General features: G+C 40.6%; 1 protein-coding gene across 8 annotated transcripts in view; it reads right to left on the reverse strand.

Moving 5' to 3' along the window:
* Window positions 1-2398: 2398 nt before the first annotated feature.
* The window catches only part of CTNND2 (catenin delta 2), a 665464-nt gene continuing 645782 nt past the window's right edge, over window positions 2399-22080 (reverse strand). For 5 of the 8 annotated variants that reach the window (XM_049823918.1, XM_049823917.1, XM_049823915.1 and 2 more), the window contains 5 exons: window positions 21186-21312; window positions 14517-14648; window positions 10300-10377; window positions 7195-7268; window positions 2399-4229 (listed from right to left, as the gene is read on the reverse strand). In XM_049823918.1, coding sequence (XP_049679875.1) covers window positions 3969-4229; window positions 7195-7268; window positions 10300-10377; window positions 14517-14648; window positions 21186-21312 — 672 coding nt within the window. In that variant the 3' untranslated portion in view covers window positions 2399-3968. The remainder of the gene's footprint in view (window positions 4230-7194; window positions 7269-10299; window positions 10378-14516; window positions 14649-21185; window positions 21313-22080) is intronic. The other 3 variants (XM_049823921.1, XM_049823920.1, XM_049823916.1) reach the window with 1 other exon arrangement.

The raw sequence follows: 22080 nt of genomic DNA on the forward strand, positions 1-22080 counted from the left end.
AATCTCTGAGTTTCTGCATTTTTAGTCCCCTTTTTTGCGTCCCCCCCACCCGCTTTGGGTTGGTGTCTCCATCCCTCCCACCGCTCCCCGTGATACAAGGGGTAACACTCAACGCCGAGCTCGCTCTGCCTGCTGGCACGAGGGGATGAGTAACAGGGGCGGAGGAGCTGAGAAAGCCTCCCTTGCACAGCCTGGGCCTGCCAAGGGATAAAAAAATTAAGTCGGCACTTCCGATTGGAGTTGCAAGTCTCCCGGGCGAGACGCTTTTACGGCGCGTTCCTGTCCGGTGGCACCAGCCTTGGAACTTTTTTGTCTTTTCTACAGGTGTAGAGAAACTCTCTCTCTCTGTAAGTGGTGGCGGCTGAGCTCTTGCAGCCATGATTAGGGGTGAATTGGGCGTTCTTCTCAAAAATACCCTTCCCTTTTGCTTGCTGTTGTGCTCATAAACCTGGTGGAGAGGGAGGGGGGAGTGAATGACTTGCGAGCTGAAAGTTAGCTACCCGGTTCGTATTTAAAATAAACACGTGGCAAGGGTTTGTTGGCTGTGTGAAGCTAGGCGTCAATCGATGGAGTCAGCTTCTGAGTTTAAACATATTGCACTATGACCAGCGATTCTCCACAATACAGTAGGATTTATTAATAGAAAATATGTCAATATGAGTTTGTCTTTGTACATGTTAGCAACATGTACAGTGAAACACATTTTTTTTTTTTTAATCTCAATCTATATTGTTATAGTTCTTTTGTGTTATCTGACATAACCATTTATATTTTGGGCTTAAATATGTTATTTGTCAAAATGTACTTTCAGTGTTAATATACCTTTAAAATCATAGTTTATCTTTTAAATAGTGAATTCATTTTTTTTTTTCAAATCAATATTGCTCATGTTAGTGCAAATTTGTTAATCTTGAGATAGGTTAACCATTCCTTCCAGACCATAAACAGCATTTAATAAAACAGTGAGATTTATATAGCTCTACACAGCTGAACAAGATTCTAATACGAAGCTTGTTAAAAAAAAAAAAAAATCCGACATTTACAGTACATCAATTGCATTTTATACATTTTTTTTTTGGAACAGTTTTTTGTTTCTTCTCTATTTCTGTGTGTGATCTAGTACAAGAATGAAGGGAACAGCAATAGGTAATGATAATTTCCTCAATATTAAAAAGAATGCATCATATATATCTTGCTCGGTATGGCAGCAGTGTTGGATTTCCAAGCCTGGAAAGGAAGCCGGGTAATTCAACACCTTCTCAAAACTCAGTACAGCAAGAGTGAACGTTACCAGTCGGAGCACTTGCCACTACAGAAGAATGGAAACAAAACAACACAAAGTAGAGACAAAAGGTATTTTATGCCACTTCATCGATCCAGAATCTCTCACTTGAGCAATGGTCAACATTTGACTCCAAGTAATTCCTAAGAGCTGAAAGGGGGCAACGTGGGCACTTCATTAGTTTGAAGAACGGAAATAAATCCAACTTACAATAACCTCCTGTCCTAAGAACTTCAAACAGAATGACGGATCCCCTCGGCCTGTTGGCAATCCCGCGCCTGGAGAACTGCACCAGCCTGGTGGTTATCAGGCAGTCAAGAAGAACTTCAAGTTGCGAGTGACATTCTTTATTAAAAAAAAGTTTTTATACTGAAAAGGTGCTTTGTTCAAAAGAGCACTGCAAATGTCACTTATCTTATTAAAATCAATGTAATAAATAAAATATAAACAACTTGTGTCCAAAACTATGAATAATATTTGTATCTACCTCACTATACATCTGGCCCACTGTGCCCCTCCCCCCCACCCTTTCTTAAATTTTTTAAAAATTTTTTTGCATGCGATTTTTTTTCCCCCTGTTTACTACAAAGAGCAGATAAGGTTACATATCGTACACTGGGAAAAGCTGCCAAAAAGATTAAACTATAGTCCTAGATTACCGATAAACCAATTCTACGTCACAATACCCGCCTGCATGAACTACTCGGGCTGCATCCTATAGAGCAGGCGATGACTTGCGAGAGACTTCTCCCCCTGCGCACAGCCAGAAGTGTGCCAGGTGATGTTAAGACTATTACAATGACTAATCACAGAAATGTTTGCAACCTAAAACAAATTCCTTAACTGTCATTTAAGCAATTTACAACTACTCCGTTTGTGGTGGGTCTTAGGCTGTGAAAACTGTACGCTGAACTGTTGCCTGAATCAAAGAAATGCTAATTTTATTTTTTTTTTTTTTTTTTACTGCCAGAATCCCAAGAGCTAAGATGAATATGCCAGCTCTTCTGGCCTCCTAGCCTACCTTCCTTCTTCTTTTTTCTTTTTTTTTAATTAAAAAAAATTTCTCTGTCCCTTACATTTATTTTTTTTTTAGGGTTTTACTTTAAATGCACAGAAATGGTCAGTACCTTTCATATTTGAGGAATGTGTTCGGGGTGTTGGGTTTTCTTTTTGGTATGGGTTAAAATAAATGATTGTCCTAATGGTTCAGGAGTTGGACCCTTCTGTAGCCTGAATAGTTTGGAGACTCCAGACTTAAGTCTGTCGGGTCTTTGTTTTCCATTCCCTCAGGGATATGGCAAGATCAAACTCTGCCTTCCTCAAGCACTTGCTGGTTGGTGGCTGAAGAGTAATGAAATTTCCTCGAGAGAAGATCAAGAGATGCTATTTTAAAGCAAATGGCATCTAAGGGTGAAGGAGTCAGTGAAAAATATCCGATAACCCCTTCCTTTGTGAGTATGTGGCCTAACAAGTTCGAATTGCTATCAATGGTTAAGAAAGTGAGTAAGAGAAAGCACATACTGGAGTTTCCACTGTTTAAAAAAACTGAAAATCAAACAAAAATTGAAGCTGGAACAAGGAAAACATTGGATGAAAAGAAGTCTTACGCCACACAAACACACACACTCAAACACACACACGCACACAGAATACTATGCATACGTGGACACACACAAGTAAGAATGTGTATTTGTATGGTAGGTTCTTGGAAATAGACATTCTTAGCAAATATGGATGACAGATCAATTGTAATTTATTTTCTTTTAACACTGTATCATCATAAAGAAAACTGGTATAAATGAAAAAAATCTATTTCAAATATCTACATCTAAAATTTTAGGCAGTGAAAAAGCACTTTGTTGACAAGGAGTGTGGAATGATGAATGTTAATTGTCAGAAACTGCTGAATGCCTTTTTTTTTTTTTTAGTTGCCACAAACAAGTTCACATATTAGAACAAACAATACTGCTAAATATTCCTTTTTGTTTTTTTGATTTTTTTTTGATTTTTTTTTTTTTTGTTAAAACGCACCGGGGAAAAGAAAACAAAAAACTGGAAATTCATACATCTTTCAAAATTTGAAATTGAAGCAATATTTAGAACCATAGATGAAGAAACACTGTGGCATTGGTGTAATATACACAATGCACTTGGTTTTTTTTTTTTTTTATCTGTAATGTACATCAAATACTTTACAACAATGCATTAACAAAAGGCAAGAAACATCTTGCTGTACAGAGGAAACCCCAAATGCAACTTGAAGCCTAGATTCACAATGAATGAGGATATTAAACAAAGTGTGAGAAGCTGTTCCCCATAAAGTATGTACGCTGCTCAGTTACTTGTGCTTAACTCTTGACCCACATCCACTGCCATGTTCTCCCTCCTTCCTTCAGCCACATTCAATATACAGCACCGAACTTTAGACTCTACAGGCCAACGGTAAAGTTGCCCCACACTGTAAAATATATATATATATCTGCATATATATATTTCTTTCTAATTACTCCCAGGTTTAGCTTTCGTATCTTTTAGCCCTCTAAAAAAAACTCTTAATTTTTTCCATACTGGCTATCTGGGCCTTCCTATGGAACAGGCTTTAACAAACTAAATTTGCAGGAAAAAAAATGTCTTGTGGTATGCATGCACATGCACAGTTCCTGGAGCTTTTGTATCTGCCCAAGTCTCAAACCCAGGAGTCGGGAGAGGCTGGATAGTGGCTTGTTTCATAGTTAAGTTCACTATAGGGACGAGCAGCTGAATAGAAGTCGACGTAGTTGCCAGTTGACTTTAGTCCCAGGTGCATGTTGTATTCGCTTGCAGGTGGACGATGATGCACTTGGTCCTCAAAGAAGGACTCATCATAGTTTCTCGTTGAATTCTGAAACGGCTGATATGGTTCATAATCTTTTCTGCTGGGCTCCTGTGGAACTGGCTGTGTTGAAACCTGAAAGACAGTGATACCCACAGCTTGTTAGATACAACTTATTGCGGGCAACCGGATGGAAGAAGGAGTAAATCTCACGTTTATCATGCTGGAAAAATCAAAGTTGTGCATTATCTTAACATCTGCTCAAGCTATTGCTTGGTAGGGAATTAATTCCAGACCTTTGCCTTGTCATTCTATTTGTTTACCTTTATTTGTTTAATATTGTTATCAAATACATTTATTATTTAATATTATTGCTTCTAAAGATGCTGATTTACTTCAAAAGTAGTTCAAGCAGCATAGCTTACAGTTACTTTCATAACTATAATCTGTGTATAACTTTCTGACCATTTTGCAGCTATATAATGCAAACATTGGTGGCCAAAACTCAGCCTTGAAGAACCTGAATGGAATTGATATACACTCCAAAGATGCTAAACATTTTGCAGCTGCCTTTGCCAGAAGTAACATTTAGGGTGACACCGTATCCTTAAAGAACCATTTACAGTCTTCAGGGCACTGACACGAGAAAATTTCAAGCTAAAAGTGCCCTGAAATGTGTTCTTCTGCTACTGCTAAGCAGAACCCTCTTCTTACCACCTCCTCAACGCTTCCTGCCGGCAATCTCGGGTTGCTGCTACGTTCCAGCAAGTTGCCCTGAAGCTGAAATATTTAGGATATGCAGAAAACCAAAAAAATCTCAGGCGGTCCCCTAACCTAAGTTTGTCACGAAGTTTTTTTTCAGACAGCCCTAGCGAGACTGTTTTTATAGCTGGGACTTAATCAAAATCTGAAATGTATAAGCACATGTAAGTCTTTTAGTGGAACTCTACCTTTCACTCTATGCCACCTCTATAAATTTGGGCAGACTTTGTGACTGCAAAATGATACAGCCTTTCAATCCTCAGATGGTCGTCACTGGGAATATTGGTGCTTAGACGCTGGTGTCGGAAGACTTTGCAGATTCTGCTGACTCTGCAAGAGTTAGTAATGCTCCTTCAAGAAGAGAGGAACAGTTGCACTGCTATGTCCCAAACTCTGCGGTATTCTTTCAAAGCATGTCTGTATTGGACTCTACGCGTGATCTTACGAGACTCGGCCCAATACTAGAACTGCACAAGGGAGCAGAACTCCTCTAGTTTCTATTTCTAGTACTGCTATCGAGGTGTACAGGACCTTCAGCCCCTTGTTTCATTTTACATATTCAAACACAGGTGTTTGATTTTGGACACAGGAGAAAAATTCTATATGAAGCAACCTATTTATATGCCAAAAAGGTAGAGATGGTCAATTTTTGAGTAGAAAACAGGGGACTGAAGTAGTATTTCTGGGTACTTTTTAGCTAAAGGCATTCTTTCTGATATGTCAATTATGAATCTGACGTTTCATTGAGAAAGCAAGTAGGAAAAGGTGGAAAATTGATTTTGGTTTTGTGGGTTTTTTTTGTTGTTTTGTTTTCACTTAAACTCTCACCCACAAAATCAAATTAGTTGATTCATGGCTGCAGTTAGAATGCACCTGCTGTTACAAAACATCATACCCTTGTTTTCTCTAAAAACTGTATTAAGTAGAAGGGCTTCATCTCTTTAAATGCAATAAAAGCAGAAACACCTTCATGCACTGAAGTGGCTCACAAAAAGAAAGAATATGGTGCACCACAGGAAATACTGGCTAATTAAAAAAAACAATAAAGAGAAATGGGGACACAGAATAGCGGAAACTCTCTTCACCTTAAGTTTGTGGATTAAAACTGAAATACCAGTCTCTTAAATTGAAATTTCAGGTAACCCAGTAAAAATTTTCACAGAAAAATCTCTTTTATAAATTTTACTAAATATTAATCTAGCTGTCTAATACTAGTAACAATTTTCAGTGCTTTTCTTAAATGTTTTTGGCCTCATTTCTCTAGTTGAAAAATGCTGTAACCTTTGCATGTTACACAGGGAAGTTGTGAAAATATTAAGGAGTTGTAGTAACTAAGGATAAAGTAGCATTACATATAAACATTAAACAAAAGTCTATGGCTGCAGAAAATTGCCTGTTTCCTGGGGACTGAGGAAATACTATACTGGAAATACCAGCCATATGGACGCCATACATGTCAGTACTGCAACAGCCCTTTTTCTGTGAGTGCATTAGCTTGGCACCCATGCTGCCAACTACATTTTTGCAATGCCCACCTTATCCAGATGCACTTATTGCTTTCTGGTTTTCAGGAACAGGACATTGTAAAAGAGTCCCAATGCTCTAGACTGAATGGCTTGGATGTATATATGTGGGAAAGCGTCCTTGCCGATGAAATGCTAGTTTTTCCCTTGCTCATACCCCAGTGCATACATTAAAAAACAAACAAAAAGCCTTGCTGCAGTCATGCTGAATGGCAAATCTGAGGGCTGTACACGTAAATACAGTGTGCATGCCCCTGCAAGAGATACAGGGCTTCTTTCTCCAGGTCTGTTCAATACTTGAGTTTTTACTAGGATGCCTTAGCACATGAGCTGTGCGGTGTCAGCAGTGGTGCTGAATTTTAGGATGGCTATACTCAAGTAACGAGATGTTGTCAGATTTTACCAAATTCACTGACATGGGACCTCACGAGGTACCAGAGCCAGTAAAAGTGCACACTAACATTAGCTTGGTTTTTGTAGCCTGCATCACACATATCAATAACTTTAGAGGCATTCAGGTCCCAAGCCCCTCTTGACTTCATTCTGAGTTACAGTCTTAAACAGCTTGGATAATTTTTACGCATATGCTGTCATAACTTGTTGGGCATTTTTGAAACTTGGGCTGAAATTATCCATTAGCATAAAGAACATAGCTTGTTTGAAGCCAGTGGAATTGCTAGCGTTTGTGCAAGCAGGTGACTCAGTTCCTCTAATCTAGATTTATCAGTCTTTCTGATATCGTTCTTCATGTCCATATAAGATGTTAGACCCGTCTTTTGCCATCTGAACAGTAACATTTTAGTCTCCGTACTTACCTGGTTATGTTTGATATCTTCAGCAGGTGCACCATACGAATTCCTGTACAAAGTTGAGATTCCAGTGTTCTGAGCTGGAGAGAGAAAAAATGAAGGAAAAAACAGGTTTACCAAACATACCTCTTTGGCCTCAAGTGAATTCTTAAGGCTCCATTAAATATATTATACAATGCCTGTTCCCACCCCCCCAAATCTTTAAAAGCATCTGCAGACTTCTATTTTCTCTTCCTCCCAATAAACGGTCATAACCTTTGCTTTGGTGTACATGCATGTACATGGGATACCTTTATTAATGGTAACAGGTGCTATGTCGTGTTCATACCAATCTCGTGCACTTCACATATAAATCAACAAAATAAGTTCATTTACAGCTAGCATTCAGTAATATATTTCAGGTTATATATGGGATTTTATATCACACACACACTGAACAGGTAACAGTTGTAAATATTGAGACTAAGAAACATTTCAGTCCTTTCACTTCAGTTGGAAGATGTGGATTATTTATCCTACAGTGCTTTTGCTATATTGTGAAATTATTCAAAGAAAAAGTGATTAAGTGCAACTGAAAAATGAGTTATGCAAAAAAGTAGTATGTAGTTATGCTGAAGAGGTCTGGCCATGGTCTCAAATCTATGAACTGCTGTCACTTTCTTCTCAGATGTCCTACTACTAAAATGCACGGACAAAACTGAGCCATGAGTTTGAAATCAGAAGTAATTCTAAAGACAAGCATAATATCATACAGTTTTGCAAAAATTTATCTCCTTCCCACCCTGCTCCCCAAGACCACATAAAAAGCTGAGGATTCTCCCCGCAAAGCTGACTTCACTTATCACTTTGATTTGGCTATCTAGCTGAAGCTTAGTTTGCTGGTAGAACTAGAAAGATTGTAGTTATTTCTCACATTTGAAAGAATATGAGGGTAGTATTTTGTGTGGCTGCTGTGCACTGTTCTTACTGGGCATGCGTTCTTAACTTTCCAGACATTATAACCAATGATTTGATGCTGTCGTGAGGACTCTCATTATAAAAGCACGTGCCTGAAAGTAAAAATTGAGCAGCTGTGAATCAGTCCTCAGTGGAACTGAAACACGTTGCTCATGCGACTTCTCTCAGGTCTCTGTGCCATGATACAAAATCAGGAGGCACCAAGGGTTGCTTTTAACACCTTCACAACTCAAAAACTTTGAGGGTGAGGATGGAGCATCAGAGCTGAAAGCTGGGTATGGGATCCATGCTAGTCACATCACTAAGAAGAACCACAGTTACTGAAGAAGTAACCACTCTTTCTTCCTTTGGCAACCTGCTAGCATGGACCCCAGCATGTAGAGCTGCCTCTATCTTTCCCCCATCACCGCACCCTCTCTGGAGAAGGGAATGGCACGGTCTTTGGTCAAAGTTGACTGTAATACGCCAATTCTGATCTTCACATCTGCCACAGGTTCCATGCTGAGGGTATAATTTTTGTCAAGATTTTGGTGCGCTGCTCCATGTTGCTACTTTACAGATCTCAGATGGTGTTCTTAAAGATCTCCAGCGTGTTCCTGAAGCAGAATAGACAGGGCTTGTATGGTGGGGTGATGAGCCCTAACAGCTGGGAAAAGAGATTTTTCACTTAATAACCATTAACTAATAGGGATGAAAAACCTCCTGTTTCTTGAAGAGCTGGATGCAGTTACTGAGACAGTGCCTAGTCCTGCATAGGAAATGGAGAAGAGCTCTGGAGGTCTCCAAGGATTGTAGCAGGATCCTTTCTTTGAAGGTGAGAAGAATACGAACTCTAGTAACAAGATGCTGGTTGATCTTTTCCAGTGGTAGGTACTCTTAAACCCACCTGTGTGCTAATAGGTGGTAAGAGATGGGAATGATGACTGCAAGCTTGAGTAGTTTGGTCATGGATGTTAGTGCCGAAGGGTCGATCTGCAGAGGTTCTGTTCAGGCTGCATTTTGTCACCTAACTTGAGTGATGTATGAGACTTGACTGTTATTTCAGGTTTTTTTTTATATTCCAGCTGCATCCTCCGCTTTAGTGTTTGAAAATCTCCCTCCTGATGACAGTCTTTGGTATTAGAGGAGTCTGCATCAGCATTGCTATTTATGGTGCATCTCACAACAGCATGACTCTCAGTAGTACAACTGCCAGATCTTTCCTTGATAGCATCTTTTTTATGCTGTTTTTCTGAGTTTTATGCTTGTCCCATGAAGTGCTGGAAGAAGGTAGGTTATACAAATTCCTCTTCTCAAGACCTGAAGATACTCAGAGTTAGTGTTTCAGCTACCCATTTTGTGAAGTGCTATTGTTGAAAAAAATGCAAGGGACATTCAGTGTGTTGGACTCTCATAAACAGCGGAAGAACATCTTGTAACTGTTTTGTTTTCACTCATATAAATGGCAAGATAAGTGGGGTTGAAGTTTCACGCGTGCAAGTTTTTAGTCAGGCACGACTGAATATATTCAGTCTAGGCAGGACTTAACGGTTGTTTGATGTCAAGACTAAAAGATACAACGTCTGAGGGTTTTATGAAGAATCTGATGAAAACCAGCAAACTGGACACATACTAATTTATATGTTGTTCCTACAGGCAATCAGAGAGACTTTAAGGAGGGTCATGGCCTTTCCATCTTTTTACACGTATATAAAAAGGCATATGGTACATATGCACCACTAATAGCCATGACTAATAGTCCAGAGTTGGTGCGTAGCTGTCCAATGCACTACTGTGACATTTGCACTGATGTGCTCAGAATCGTCACATGTCAGATTGAAGACTTACAGTCTTCCAGATCACATATTCTGTGATGGAAAATGGATAGTATCAGCTTATGAAAAAAGCTGCAAGGTCTGCGTTGCTGATTTCACTGCAGTGGTGTGGATACAAATTCCTAAGTTTAAAATGCAAAAAAAAAAAAAAAAAAGTAGTATTCTTTTCTTAGTGTAATAAAAACAAAGACACATCAAATGGTTGGAAATGAATGCCAAGAGTTCAAGAACAAGAAATCTTGGCTTAGTCTAGGTGGGAAGCTGAGATAATTCTGTCTCTGGAGGAAATGTAAGTCAAGCAATGCAGCTGCTAGCAACGCATGCAGCCCCGCTCCAGTACCTGCTTCTGAACACGCAGGCGGCATCCCTGGGAACTCCATTCCCGCTCTGCCATGCTTCAGTGAGCAGTTGACTCTTGCTGTCCAAAAGCAGAGGGCAAATACAAAAGAAAGAAGGGAGAAAATGAGCTAGCTGGATGGACAGATATTGTGCAGTTAGCATCTGATTTTTGCTGTTAATATCGTATACGTACCATCATAGTAAAATCATCAAACAGAGAGGAAGAGAGGTTAAGGAAATATTCTTTTTTAAAACATGGCAAGAGAAGGGAAAGGGGTACAAGGAGTAAGAGATGGAGATTTCCAGCAGCCATCCTTCCTTACAGAGATGTGAGAATTGTAGCTGCAGATGAAATGATTTGAGGAGTGACGACTGCAGGTGTGTATGTGTGTATTTGATGCAGTATCTAACTATCAGTACATGATCAGTACTGAGGAGGTATTTTTTACTAGGGAAAATTGTGAAGGTTCTAAAATGAGTACTATGATCAACCTGTAGTACTTTGTGGTTGCACTGCATAAAGAATGTTATAGAAAAATACCTTCCTTTTTTCCTCGTTCAGTTTTCAAGGTGATATTAGCTAAAAAAAAAATAAATCACATAGCTCCCCACAGCAGTTTTCTGCAAAGCTGACAACAGCTTTGAAAATTATGTCACTCAGTGGTTTATGTGACAAAGATATCACTGACTGAAGCCGTTCCCCCCGCTTGATTCATAGTTTAACATTCAGCTTTCAGTTCCTGTAAGTACTTATTCTGAACACGTTTACAGACACTTTGAAATAACAAGCCTTTTGCCCTCAGAAACACAGACTAATAGTAAGAAAGGAAAGATCAGCTGGACAGGTAGTCATCCTCATCTGGTATTGCATAACCCACTTCTGCTATAGGCAGCAGGACCCCATTTTCTAAAATTTAGTTCAAGACAGTAAAGGAAAATGCTTCTGTGCCTCACCGATCTCAGCTAAGAGAGATCATTACTTGTCACTACTGCTGCCACCTTCTTGCACGGTGAAAGATGAGGTAAGGGCATGAGAAAAGATTACAGTGTATTATGGTTTCTTAAAGTGATAATAAGTTCCAAGTAGCCCGAGCATCCGTAGCTACTGTAAGATGATGGTGGTTGTTTGTGTTCTGAATGTGCAGGGGCTTGCAAGTAAGTTTAAATAACAAAAGCTAAGATGACTGATTCTTGACAACCAAAAGAAAATAAATTAATCAGCAGGTGTTTTTGCTGATAGCAGTGAAGATACAGGGTGCAGACTGTGATGCACATACCAGTTCAGTGAGGGAACTAACAAAGTAGAAGAAAATTTAGAGTAGGAGTCCCATGATAGGATACAGTAACCTTATCTTCCCTGTTCTGAAGGAAAACACCATGGCATAAATAACATTATTACATGCACTTATAGTTCCTGTTTTTTTTAAAAGGAATATAATAGTTTTTTGTCTTAAAAATATACTTTAGGTGATAAAATTTTATTATTGGTTATTATTTTCTACAGAGAAGAGAAGATGGATAGTAAATATACAAGGCATCATAAACCTGCGAAGGGAAGAGGGCAATGAGAACTTTGATATTGTTCCTCTATTTTTTAGCTGTCCTTGTGAAATCAATAGAAGTTATCATCTTCAGCCTAACTGTTTACTTCACAGATTCTCCATTTTTCCCAGAGGTTTCCTGACAACTCCCCACAATGGCAAGAAGCCAACATTTCTACTACAAAAATCCATCAAAAAACATTCATTCCAGTCCCAGCCAAGAGGTCATAAAACTTTTGAACTATAGACTGAGAAGAGCTTTGGAGAAGAGCATGGAGACAGTCATTGATAAATTGGGACTACAGCTGTGGCTCCACGTTCTGTGTAAATCCGTAAGTCAAGGAAAGCTTTGTGTAATACATCAGCTTGGCACAAAATACAGGAGCAGCTCAAAATATGTATACGCCAGGTGGAACCTGAAAAAACATTTATCTAAGTCCCATAGGCTCTGTGGATGTATTAGCTGCAATGCACTGTCTGATGCACAAAATGAAATATGGGCATTGCAATAAACTTGCTACACAAATTTATATTAGACCAGCCAAGGAAAGCCAAAATGCCTCACAATTAAAATCACAAATACTAACTTTATGTTGTTCTTTAATGAAATATTTATTATTTAATGAGCTACAAATATGTTACACAAATTTCATGTTGAACATTGACGAGCAATACTCCTGTCATTTTCTTCTGTTCTTAAAATGGTGCTTAATTTGAGCTCAGACCAAATGAGCAGAGATTTGGAGATCTGAAAGAGAGAGAAAGTGATTTGTTAATTCCATATTCATTTGTACAATGGTCATGTAGGATTGTGAAATATTATTATACTTTGATTTTGGTTTGGTTTGGTTTTTTTCCAGCTACTGAGTTCAGTAGCTGGAAAAACAGTCGATAGCTGAGCATGATGCTGAGAGTTTCAAGTTTCCTTACTAAAAGACCACCCAAAAGATCAATAAAAACAGACAAAATACAAGCAGATGTTAAAGGAAAACAGGATGCAAAAATCAAAGTGGAGCAAAGGTTGCTGGGGAAGCACAAACCTCACACTCCAAAAATTATATTGAAAGAGAAAGGAAACAAGGGAAACAGGAAAGGGAGAAGAAAAACACTGCAGTAAAAGACAAAATGAAAAGGATTGGGGAAAAAGAAAACCCAATTTTTTTAACGTGTGGAGAGAGACAGGACTATCTGCAAAGAAACACATTTTTTCCACATGGAAACACTTTTGTTTTTGGGTGAACCTTCTGATATAATCTGGTACTCTAAATTTGCAGATACAGCTAGAACAAAATACTAACGTTTCTGCCTTTTCAGCCTGCTGCTCTTACTGCTGAGATTCCCTCTTCATGGATCCTTGAGAAAGTGCTGAATAAACTGCAGTCCTGTCCTTCACAATCGCACAAGTAAGGACCACTGAAGTGTTTTAGAGAACCACCTTGTGCAGCGACTATGAAACACTCCAAATATTACAGATACATAAAATGCAGTACCTTGGCTAAATCTGCTGCAATCTCACGTAGTACCCTGCAGATGTTGTTCAGGACACTCGTCACTTCTGTGGTTTCCAAACGCTCTTCACTGTCGTTCCTCTTCTTCAGATTTTCACTTTCACGCTAATTAATGTTCAGTATTGCATCTTCACATAAATTCAAAGGCTGGCCTTTAGGTTTTGATTACACAGTAGCGTGTAAGACAGTAGATGAAGTGTGAGTATCATCATATGCTGAATCCGGTCTTGAAAGCTGGTAGGGATGGGTTGACGCCGAGTCAGCATGTTCCCAGTGTCCCCAGTGAGCTGAGGAACACAAAGACAACCCATTCTGGCACCCTCTGAGCAAGACATCAGCAGAGGGCACGGGAGAAGGTAACAGGCACTCAGAAAGTGCAGAGTGACTCCTCACTGTGATTTTTCACTTGCCTGGAGGGAGCATTTGGAGAAGAGGACACCCTGCTGCTCGGCGCTATATAAATCCACAAAATGTTCAACAGAGGTTATGTAAGCCCGTGCAATGGTGATGGAGACCAACATGTATTTTGCAAGAGAATTAATGAAGAGGTGCAGTACTGGGCAAAGCACTCAAAATCTTGTAATTACTGAAATGCTAACAGGTTAATGAGCTCACCAGGGGAGAGAGGCCTTCAGTGAAGCCTGCAATAGATGCCGTAACATACACAGAGAAAATTGTTGCATTTAAATCAGCCCAGCTGAGAAAGTAACATGGATAGACTTTACAAACAGCTACCAAATTTCCTAGGAATGAACGATGTGTAAAATAAGCTAACCAGACCCGGAAAGCCATTCCCTGCAGAAGACAGATGCTAGGGATTACTGCACGCGCTCAACCACTGTCAAGCTTGCAGAAACACTAGTTAATTCAAAGTGATGTAACAACTTCCTTCTGAGATGAAAACAAACATAAAATTAAAAAGAAATGTAAAATCGGTTTTAGAGCCTTTCTTCTGTGAAGAAACATGGTCTTCACAAATCATTTTCACATAGTATTGTATTCATTAACATCAAATATCTCTTCAGCTGTTTTTCTTAAGGTAGCTACAACTTTGGAATCAACCAAAGCAGTTGACTCTTTTCTATAGTACAGTAAACCCAGCCAAGCCTATAAAAATCAGCAGTCTATCACAGCTGATTTTTACGTATGCTATGCAGGCATAATCTCACCTGTCATGGTGTCTTTCCTAGAAGTGTGTTCTCCCTTATTTCCATGGTAAGTGGCGTTTGTTCCAGTTGATTCATAGTCTGTTTTTCTTTCTTTTAGGCTGATCATTTCCCGAGGTGAGGCTGGGGCACTTGCTAGATCACAAAAATGGATTTATTTTTTCTTGCGACATATGACTGAATGTAGTGTTTAACTCTAGAGTAAACATTTCAGTAAAGTTTATATTTGTTAGCATACTAACAATAAGCTGTTTGGAGAAACACTACCACATTACGGAGGAAAAGAAAAGGTGCTGTTATTTCAAGTACAGGACAAATGTATTCATGAGACAATCAACTCCAACATAATTTTCTCTTTGAATGTTCTACTTTCTTCACTTACACCCAACGTCTAAGATGATGATTATGAAAATAGCACAACAACAATAATTTTTTTTTCATTTAGCTTATCAATTTCTTTAACTTGTCAAAATTTTCTGGTATAGGTACTTCCATTTTTTTCTCAAAATGGTTAATTTATTTCTGTTGAAAAGACCGTGAACTTTCAACTGTGTGGAAAAACCCTTATAAAATGGTTTCTTCCCTTCTCTGTTGAAAATAAACAAAGCAATTAAATGATTTTAATGGAGATGGGAAGAAAAGAAAGGTGTTTTTCATAGAAAACATATAGCAAAGAATGCCTAACACTTAAAGGTAACTCAAATAATTTCTCTGTCTTTAAATATCTATGTATGAACAATTGCCATTAAAACAACAACTGCTACTTTAAGGTATTATTAAAACTACATCCTTCATCAACTCATAGTATGGCTGAAAGGAGGAAAGTACGAGGTGATTAGGAGGAGAACTGGGTTTGTACTTGATTCTCATGCACTGCAGAATTAGAATTGGGGATTGCTTTTAAATTGCTTGTCAATAGTGATGTAATTCTAAAGCTGATAATCCAGCAGATATAAAGAAGCATGACATTAAATTACCAAATCAGCTAATGGCAACTTGAGTCTAACAGGGAACAAAACAGAATTGCAAACCTTGAAAAAGTTGCTAACAGAGGCATGCATTTTGTTTCGCATACTCTGGTAATGCTTTTAAGCACTCTGGTGTTTTGAACAAAGTTGATTGCTGAAGACAAAACCATCTCCCTCTGTTCCCTGTGGGAATTATCTCTCTTCTCCCGTGTGAGAGCAACTGCTTTCTGGCAAGTGTTAAAATCCAGAAGTGCCCTCTTTCAGAGTTTTTACCAGAAGCAGACATAAAATCATTGGTTGACATTAGACTGAAAAGTGGTATCAAGTTTTTCTGCCCTTATTCTTAAAGGACACAGAAGAGAAGACAGAGCTCTCTACGCTAGCTTAAGCATCTTATCACCAAGTCCTAGGGATGGATGGTACATTGTGAGTTCATTTACTTCAACTCTTTACCCCAAGGTAGGATCCAGTATACCAAAATACTTCTTGACAGATTTTCATCTAAAACTAAAGATCTCTAATGACAGAGATCACATAACTGCTCCAAGCAGTCTGTTCCAGTGCTTTGTTTCCCTACTGTTAGGAAATGTTCCATGATGTCTAGCCTGACTCCTCGCTGCTCATTATTTCCATTTGTCTGCTATGAAAGTAGAGAAAGTTCACGTCGTTCCTCTTCACAGCTGGCTGTTACGTGCTTAAGTACTTGGTGCGCACCTCTTCCCGCTGCCCCCGTCTTGTGTCTCTCTTATTCGAGTTAAACAATTACAGTCCATTCAGTGTGTTCTCATATCCTGATTTCTCCATCTCCCAACTCGTGTGCAACTGACAAAAATCCCTAAATCATTTCTGAAGAACTTTTGTCTAGCCAGATATTCTCCTTAGAATTTATTTGAAAAGGATTGGATCTTTTTTTCCCTTCGGACAGTATCTCCATTTTCTCAGGATCACTCTGAATTCCAATAATGTCCTTCAAGCTATATGAGTTTCTCCCAGGTTTATGTCACCAGCAGAGGTAATAGGCATCCCTTGTATATTATCTGGGTCATTAATGAAACCACTGAAGAGTACTAGGCCCAAGGCAAATCTCCAAGCAATGCATTCTTCCATTTTGGCAATAAGCAATACCCATTCTTTGTGAATGACTTTCAGTCAGTTTTGTATTTACATTTTCTCAACTGTTTGCTAGCTTGCCCTAGCTTGCCTATAAAAATCTTGTGGGAAAGAGTCTTACTGATTACATTAGATTTCATTTACTGACTATTTTTTCCAGAAAGCGCTTTAACTATGTTGTAACAGGAGTTCAAGTGGATTTTGTAAGAACAAGTTGTATCGAACCAATGTCTGGGTTTGACACGGATACTACCAGACAGACTGTAACTTATACTACTATGTAGAAATAGATACTCCTAGAGTTAACCAGTATCTTACGTTCTTACTATCTCTGAGGTGCTCAGATTGTGATTATTTGTTCCAGCAATTTTCTAGAATTAATTTCAGCTGACTGGTCTGGAATTACATGGGCTCCTCTTCCTTCAGAAACAACCACTATATTTGCCCTTTTCCAGTCTTAGGATAACTGATGATGGTAGTAAGTTTTCATCCAAAATTTAAGTATGTTCATAGAGTCATAGAATCATATGGGTTTGTGTTGGAACGGCCCTTAAAGATCATCTCATTCCAACCCCCTGCCATGGGCAGGGACACCTTCCACCAGAGCAGGTTGCTCCGAGCCCCATCCAACCTGGCCTTGAGCACTGCCAGGGATGGGGCAGCCACAGCCTCTCTGGGCAACCTGGGCCAGGGCCTCACCACCCTCACAGTGAGGAACCTCGTCCTTACATCTGCTCTAAATCTACCCCCTTTCAGTTTAAAGCCATTACCCCTTGTCCTATCACTACAGGCCCTATTAAAAAGTCTGTCCCCATCTTTCTTACAAGCCCCCTTTAGGTACTGGGGGGCTGCTCTAAGGTCTCCCCGGAGCCCTCTCTTCTCCAGGCTGAACAAGCCCAACTCTCTCAGCCTGTCTTAAATATGATGGATAGTGGCTTAGCCACTTCATCCACCAGTTCCCTCAGGACCTGCAGATGCAAATCCTCATCAGGCCCCCTGGACTTGTGCACCTTCATGATCATTAGATGGTCTCGAATCTGATCTTCTCCTGCAGCGGGTGGGTCTTCATTCTCCCAGTCCCTGCCTTTGCCTTCTGCAACTTGGGCGGTGTGGCTGGAGCACTTGCCAGTGAAGACTGAGGCAAAAAAGTTGTTGAGTAAGTCAGCCTTCTCCAGGTCCCAGGTAACCAGGTCTCCAGTTCCTTCTGGAGAGGGCCCACATTTTCCCTAGTCTTCCTTTTATCACCAACCTATCTATAGAAACTTTTCTTGTTGCCCTTGACATCCCTGGCCAGATTTAATTCTATCAGGGCTTTAGCTTTCCCAACCTGATCCCTGGCTGCTCAGACAATTTCTCTGTATTCCTCCCAGGCTACCTGCCCTTGCTTCCACGCTCTGTAGGCTTCCTTTTTGTGTTTGAGTTTGTCCAGGAGCTCCTTGTTCATCCACGCAGGCATCCTAGTGTTTTTCCTGACTTCCTCTTTGTTGGGATGCATCGCTCCTGAGCTTGGAGGAGGAAGTGATCCTTGAATATTAATCAGCTTTCTTGGGTCCCTCTTTGCTCCAGGGCTGTATCCCATGGTGCTCTGCCAAGCAGATCCCTGAAGAGACCAAAGTCTGCTCTCCTGAAGTCCTGGGTTGTGAACTTGCTGTGCACCCTCCTCGCTGCCCTAAGGATCTTGAACTCCAGCATTTCACGGTCACTGTAGCCAAGGCTGCCCTTGAGCTTCACATTCCCCATCAGCCCCTCCTTGTTGGTGAGAACAAGGTCCAGCACAGCACCTCTCCTCATTGGCTCCTCTATCACTTGGAGAAGGAAGTTGTCATCAACGCGTTCCAGGAACCTCCCGGATTGCTTATGCCCTGCTGTGTTGTCCCTCCAACAGATATCGGGGTGGTTGAAGTCCCCCATGAGGACCAGGGCTTGTGAATGTGAGGCTGCTCCTGTCTGTCTATTAGAGGGCCTTATCTGCTTGGTCTTACTGGTCAGGTGGCCTGTAGTAGACCCCCACTAAAATGTCACCTGTCCCTGCCCTTCCTTTCATCCTGACCCATAAGCTCTCGGCTGGCTCCTCATCCATCCCCAGGCAGAGCTCCATGCACTCCAGTTGGTCATTGACATAGAGGGTGATCCTCCATCCTTGTCTTCCTTGCCTGTCCTTCCTAAAGAGCCTATATCCTTCAATTCCAACATTCCAGTCATAGGAGCCATCCCACCATATCTCCATGATGCTAATAAGATCATAGCCCTGCAGGCATGCACACATCTCTAACTCTTCTTGTTTATTTCCCATGCTGTGTGTGTTTGCATAGAGGCATTTAAGTTGGGCCTCCGATGAAGCGGCCTTACTGCCTGGAGGGGCTGGAATTCCTTTGTGCTGCTCTTCAGGTGCTCTCCTGCTGACCTGTAGTCCCTCTCCAGGCTCTGGGCATCTATTGCTGGCATTGGCATCAAACTGGTAGGAGTGGGATGGATCGAGTTTCCCCTCCCCCTGCAAATTTAGTTTAAAGACCTCTTCGCCAGCTTGGCAAGCCTATAACCAAAGGTGCTTTTCCCCTTGTCTGACATATAGACCCCATCAGCCTCCAGCAGACCAGATTTCTCAAAGCCAGTCCCATGGTCCAAGTAGCAAAACCCCTGGCTGTGGCACCGGTCCTGTAACCATTTGTTGATTTGCTTTGACTGGCCCTTTCAAACTCCTTCCCTTTGACTGGGAGGATTGATGAAAAAACTACGTGTGCTCCAGAGTCCCTTACCGCCGCTCCCAGGGCTCTGTAATCCTTCCTGATCCTCCTCAGACTGCTCCTGGCTGTATCACTGGTGCCCACGCGAAACAACAGCAGTGGGCAATAGTCGGTGGACTGGACGAGGCTTGGTAGTCTCTCGGTGACGTCCCTGATATAAGACCCCGGTGAGCAGCACACCTCTCTACAGAGCGCGTCAGGTCGGCAGACGGGTGCTGCCGTACCTCTCAGAAGAGAATCACCCACTACTCCCGCCCGTTGCCTTTTTTGAGTTGTGCTGGTCGTTATTCGGGGAGCGGATGGGGCTGCCTCGCTCAGCTCCAGCGTCTCTCCTGATGTGACGGCTCTTTCCTCTTCAGTCTGCAGAGCGGTGAAGCGGTTCTGCAAGGGCACCTCAGGCTTCGGGGGAATTCTCTTCCCCCTGCTGCTCCTTGCCGTTGCAAGCTTCCATTCTTCTGCATTATTGGCCCCCTTCCCTTCCGTGCGTGCCGGTGGGGGAGGTTTTGGCTATTTGGCCGTGGGTCCAGTGCAGACTGCGCTTGGAACCAAGCTAGCTAACTCCTTCTCAGCCTCCCTGACATTACACAGCCTTCTCACCGCCTCCTGCAGCTCACCCTCCTGCTGCAGGGGGTTCTCCACCTGGGCAAACCCCCCGACCACCACGATCTCCCGCTCCGCTGCGCAATGCGCCCGTGCTGGAGTCGGTCGCCTCGGCTGGTCTTCTTTAAGCAATAGAGTTCTTTAAGCAACAGAGTCACAGAAGTGAGGAGGAGGCAGCGCTGGCAAGAGACAGAACTCAAGTGCCTTGCACTTACAGTCAAAATGAGATTTTGGAGAAGGAAAACAGGAACAAGAACCCTTCATGGACTTGTGCAATGACAGATTTTGAAAACTGAATAGCAGCTCTCACTGTACTTCTGGCTACAATTTCAAATTTCCTCGGTGGTTATCCCACAGGACTAAGATGCTGCTCTTAGATAATTAACAAAACAATTTTCTTAAAAACAAAACTATGGCACAATGCTGATGGCAATAATCAGTTTGGCCAGTTTTAATCTCAAACTCTTGGTACACCTATGGAATGACAACATTTGACTGAACAAGTAGTAAAAAGCCCATTGAAAGACTGACTGTTTCACTCCATTTATCTTAGAAGATTTTCGCTGGGAATGGTTTTATCTAACCAAGGTATGTTCTACCTTAGAATAAGCTGAGGGGAAAAAGCCCAGATTTCTGAACAGAAAAATTAATTAACACTGAGGCATAAGTTGAGATACCTACATTAATTCATTGTATGGATCATATGGAATTAATGATAGCTGGTGTAAATATGCCATCAGTGTTACATGAAGACCTGTCATTAACCTTTTCTGAAATTTCTATATGCATGTGTATGCACACCTATATACACATACACATACAATCAGAATAAAAGCTGACAAAAAAAATCATGTGACTCCTTCAACTTCTGCTAAGTGTGCAGAGTGGTCATAAGCAACATAGTGGTTTTCATAACTAGCAAAGTGAATAACAGAATTTCCTCATGCTGCTAATGGACACTACTGCCCTGAGATCTAGTCAGGTAATCCCAATCACGGAAACACTGAATAAGAATTCATAACACAAAGTTATGGAATATTCTTTTTGCTGTAAAACTTTACGAGGTGTAAACAACAACAATAAAAATTCCTGTTTTGAACAGATAATTTAGGTAAGAGTAAAGAATATATTTTGTGCCCTTCCACCGTTGCTAACAACAAATCCGGATGGCAGTGACATTGCTTAAAAAAGGAAAATGACAGTGATGGATTACCTCTGTCTTTACTTCAGTCCTGAAAGCCTGGTCTTACCTGAGCGGTTGTTAGGAGACATGCGCACGGGAGAGATGGAGGGCGTGCGTGATGAAGAGTACGGTCTTTGCCGATCCCTTTCTATTGTTGAAGATGAGGCTACAAAGTGATACTGCGACCATCCGTCCTGCAACATCAAACATTGCGACAGTAGTCAACGAAAACACCATGCAGTTCCCCATTTTATGTACAGAGTATTTTCCTCTAATGTTTTCACTATGTATATACAGGTAGGCTACTATCTTTTTCCTGCCACTGGGTGGCAAATATTCTTAGCGGTGCAGGATAAAACGTGCCTACTGTGCTGACACACCAGAAGAAAAATTAAAATGCAGAAAGTTCTATGGAATAATACATTTGAGAAAGCCTCAAACTATGAAAGCACTGAACAACTTTTTAGTTTACTTGTTTAATAGTTCTGTCTTTTTCCATGCCTCTATTTTCACATTGCAAATGGCATTCTGGCTATACAATAATCTAAATCACAAGACTGCTTGTTTTCATGGTGAAAATCAGTTTTTGCTTTAAATCATTTCTATCTTACGAGGAAATTTTGGAGTAAGTAGATGGGGAAGCTCCAGGATTATCAAAATTATTGCAACTATTTGGGTATCTATAGTCTAGTTACATTAACTGCCCATTTGTTCACATGTGAGGGAAAAAGAATCAATGCATTTTCTTTGTTGCATTTTTCTCCAAGATGTACAGAAAGAAATTCTATTACTTCTATTTAAAGCTGTGGTAATGGGGATGTATTTAAAAATAAGAGACAAAGTAATACAAACACTAGAAACAGCTGGTTCAGAAATGAAAAAGGAGAGTTTAAATCATTCATGTTTTGTTCCTGTACCATAATTTAATGCAATAATCCAAAATAATGTACTTCACATTTTAA

Source organism: Accipiter gentilis, chromosome 20 (assembly GCF_929443795.1).
Source record: "Accipiter gentilis chromosome 20, bAccGen1.1, whole genome shotgun sequence".
In the NCBI taxonomy this organism is placed as follows: domain Eukaryota; kingdom Metazoa; phylum Chordata; class Aves; order Accipitriformes; family Accipitridae; genus Astur; species Astur gentilis.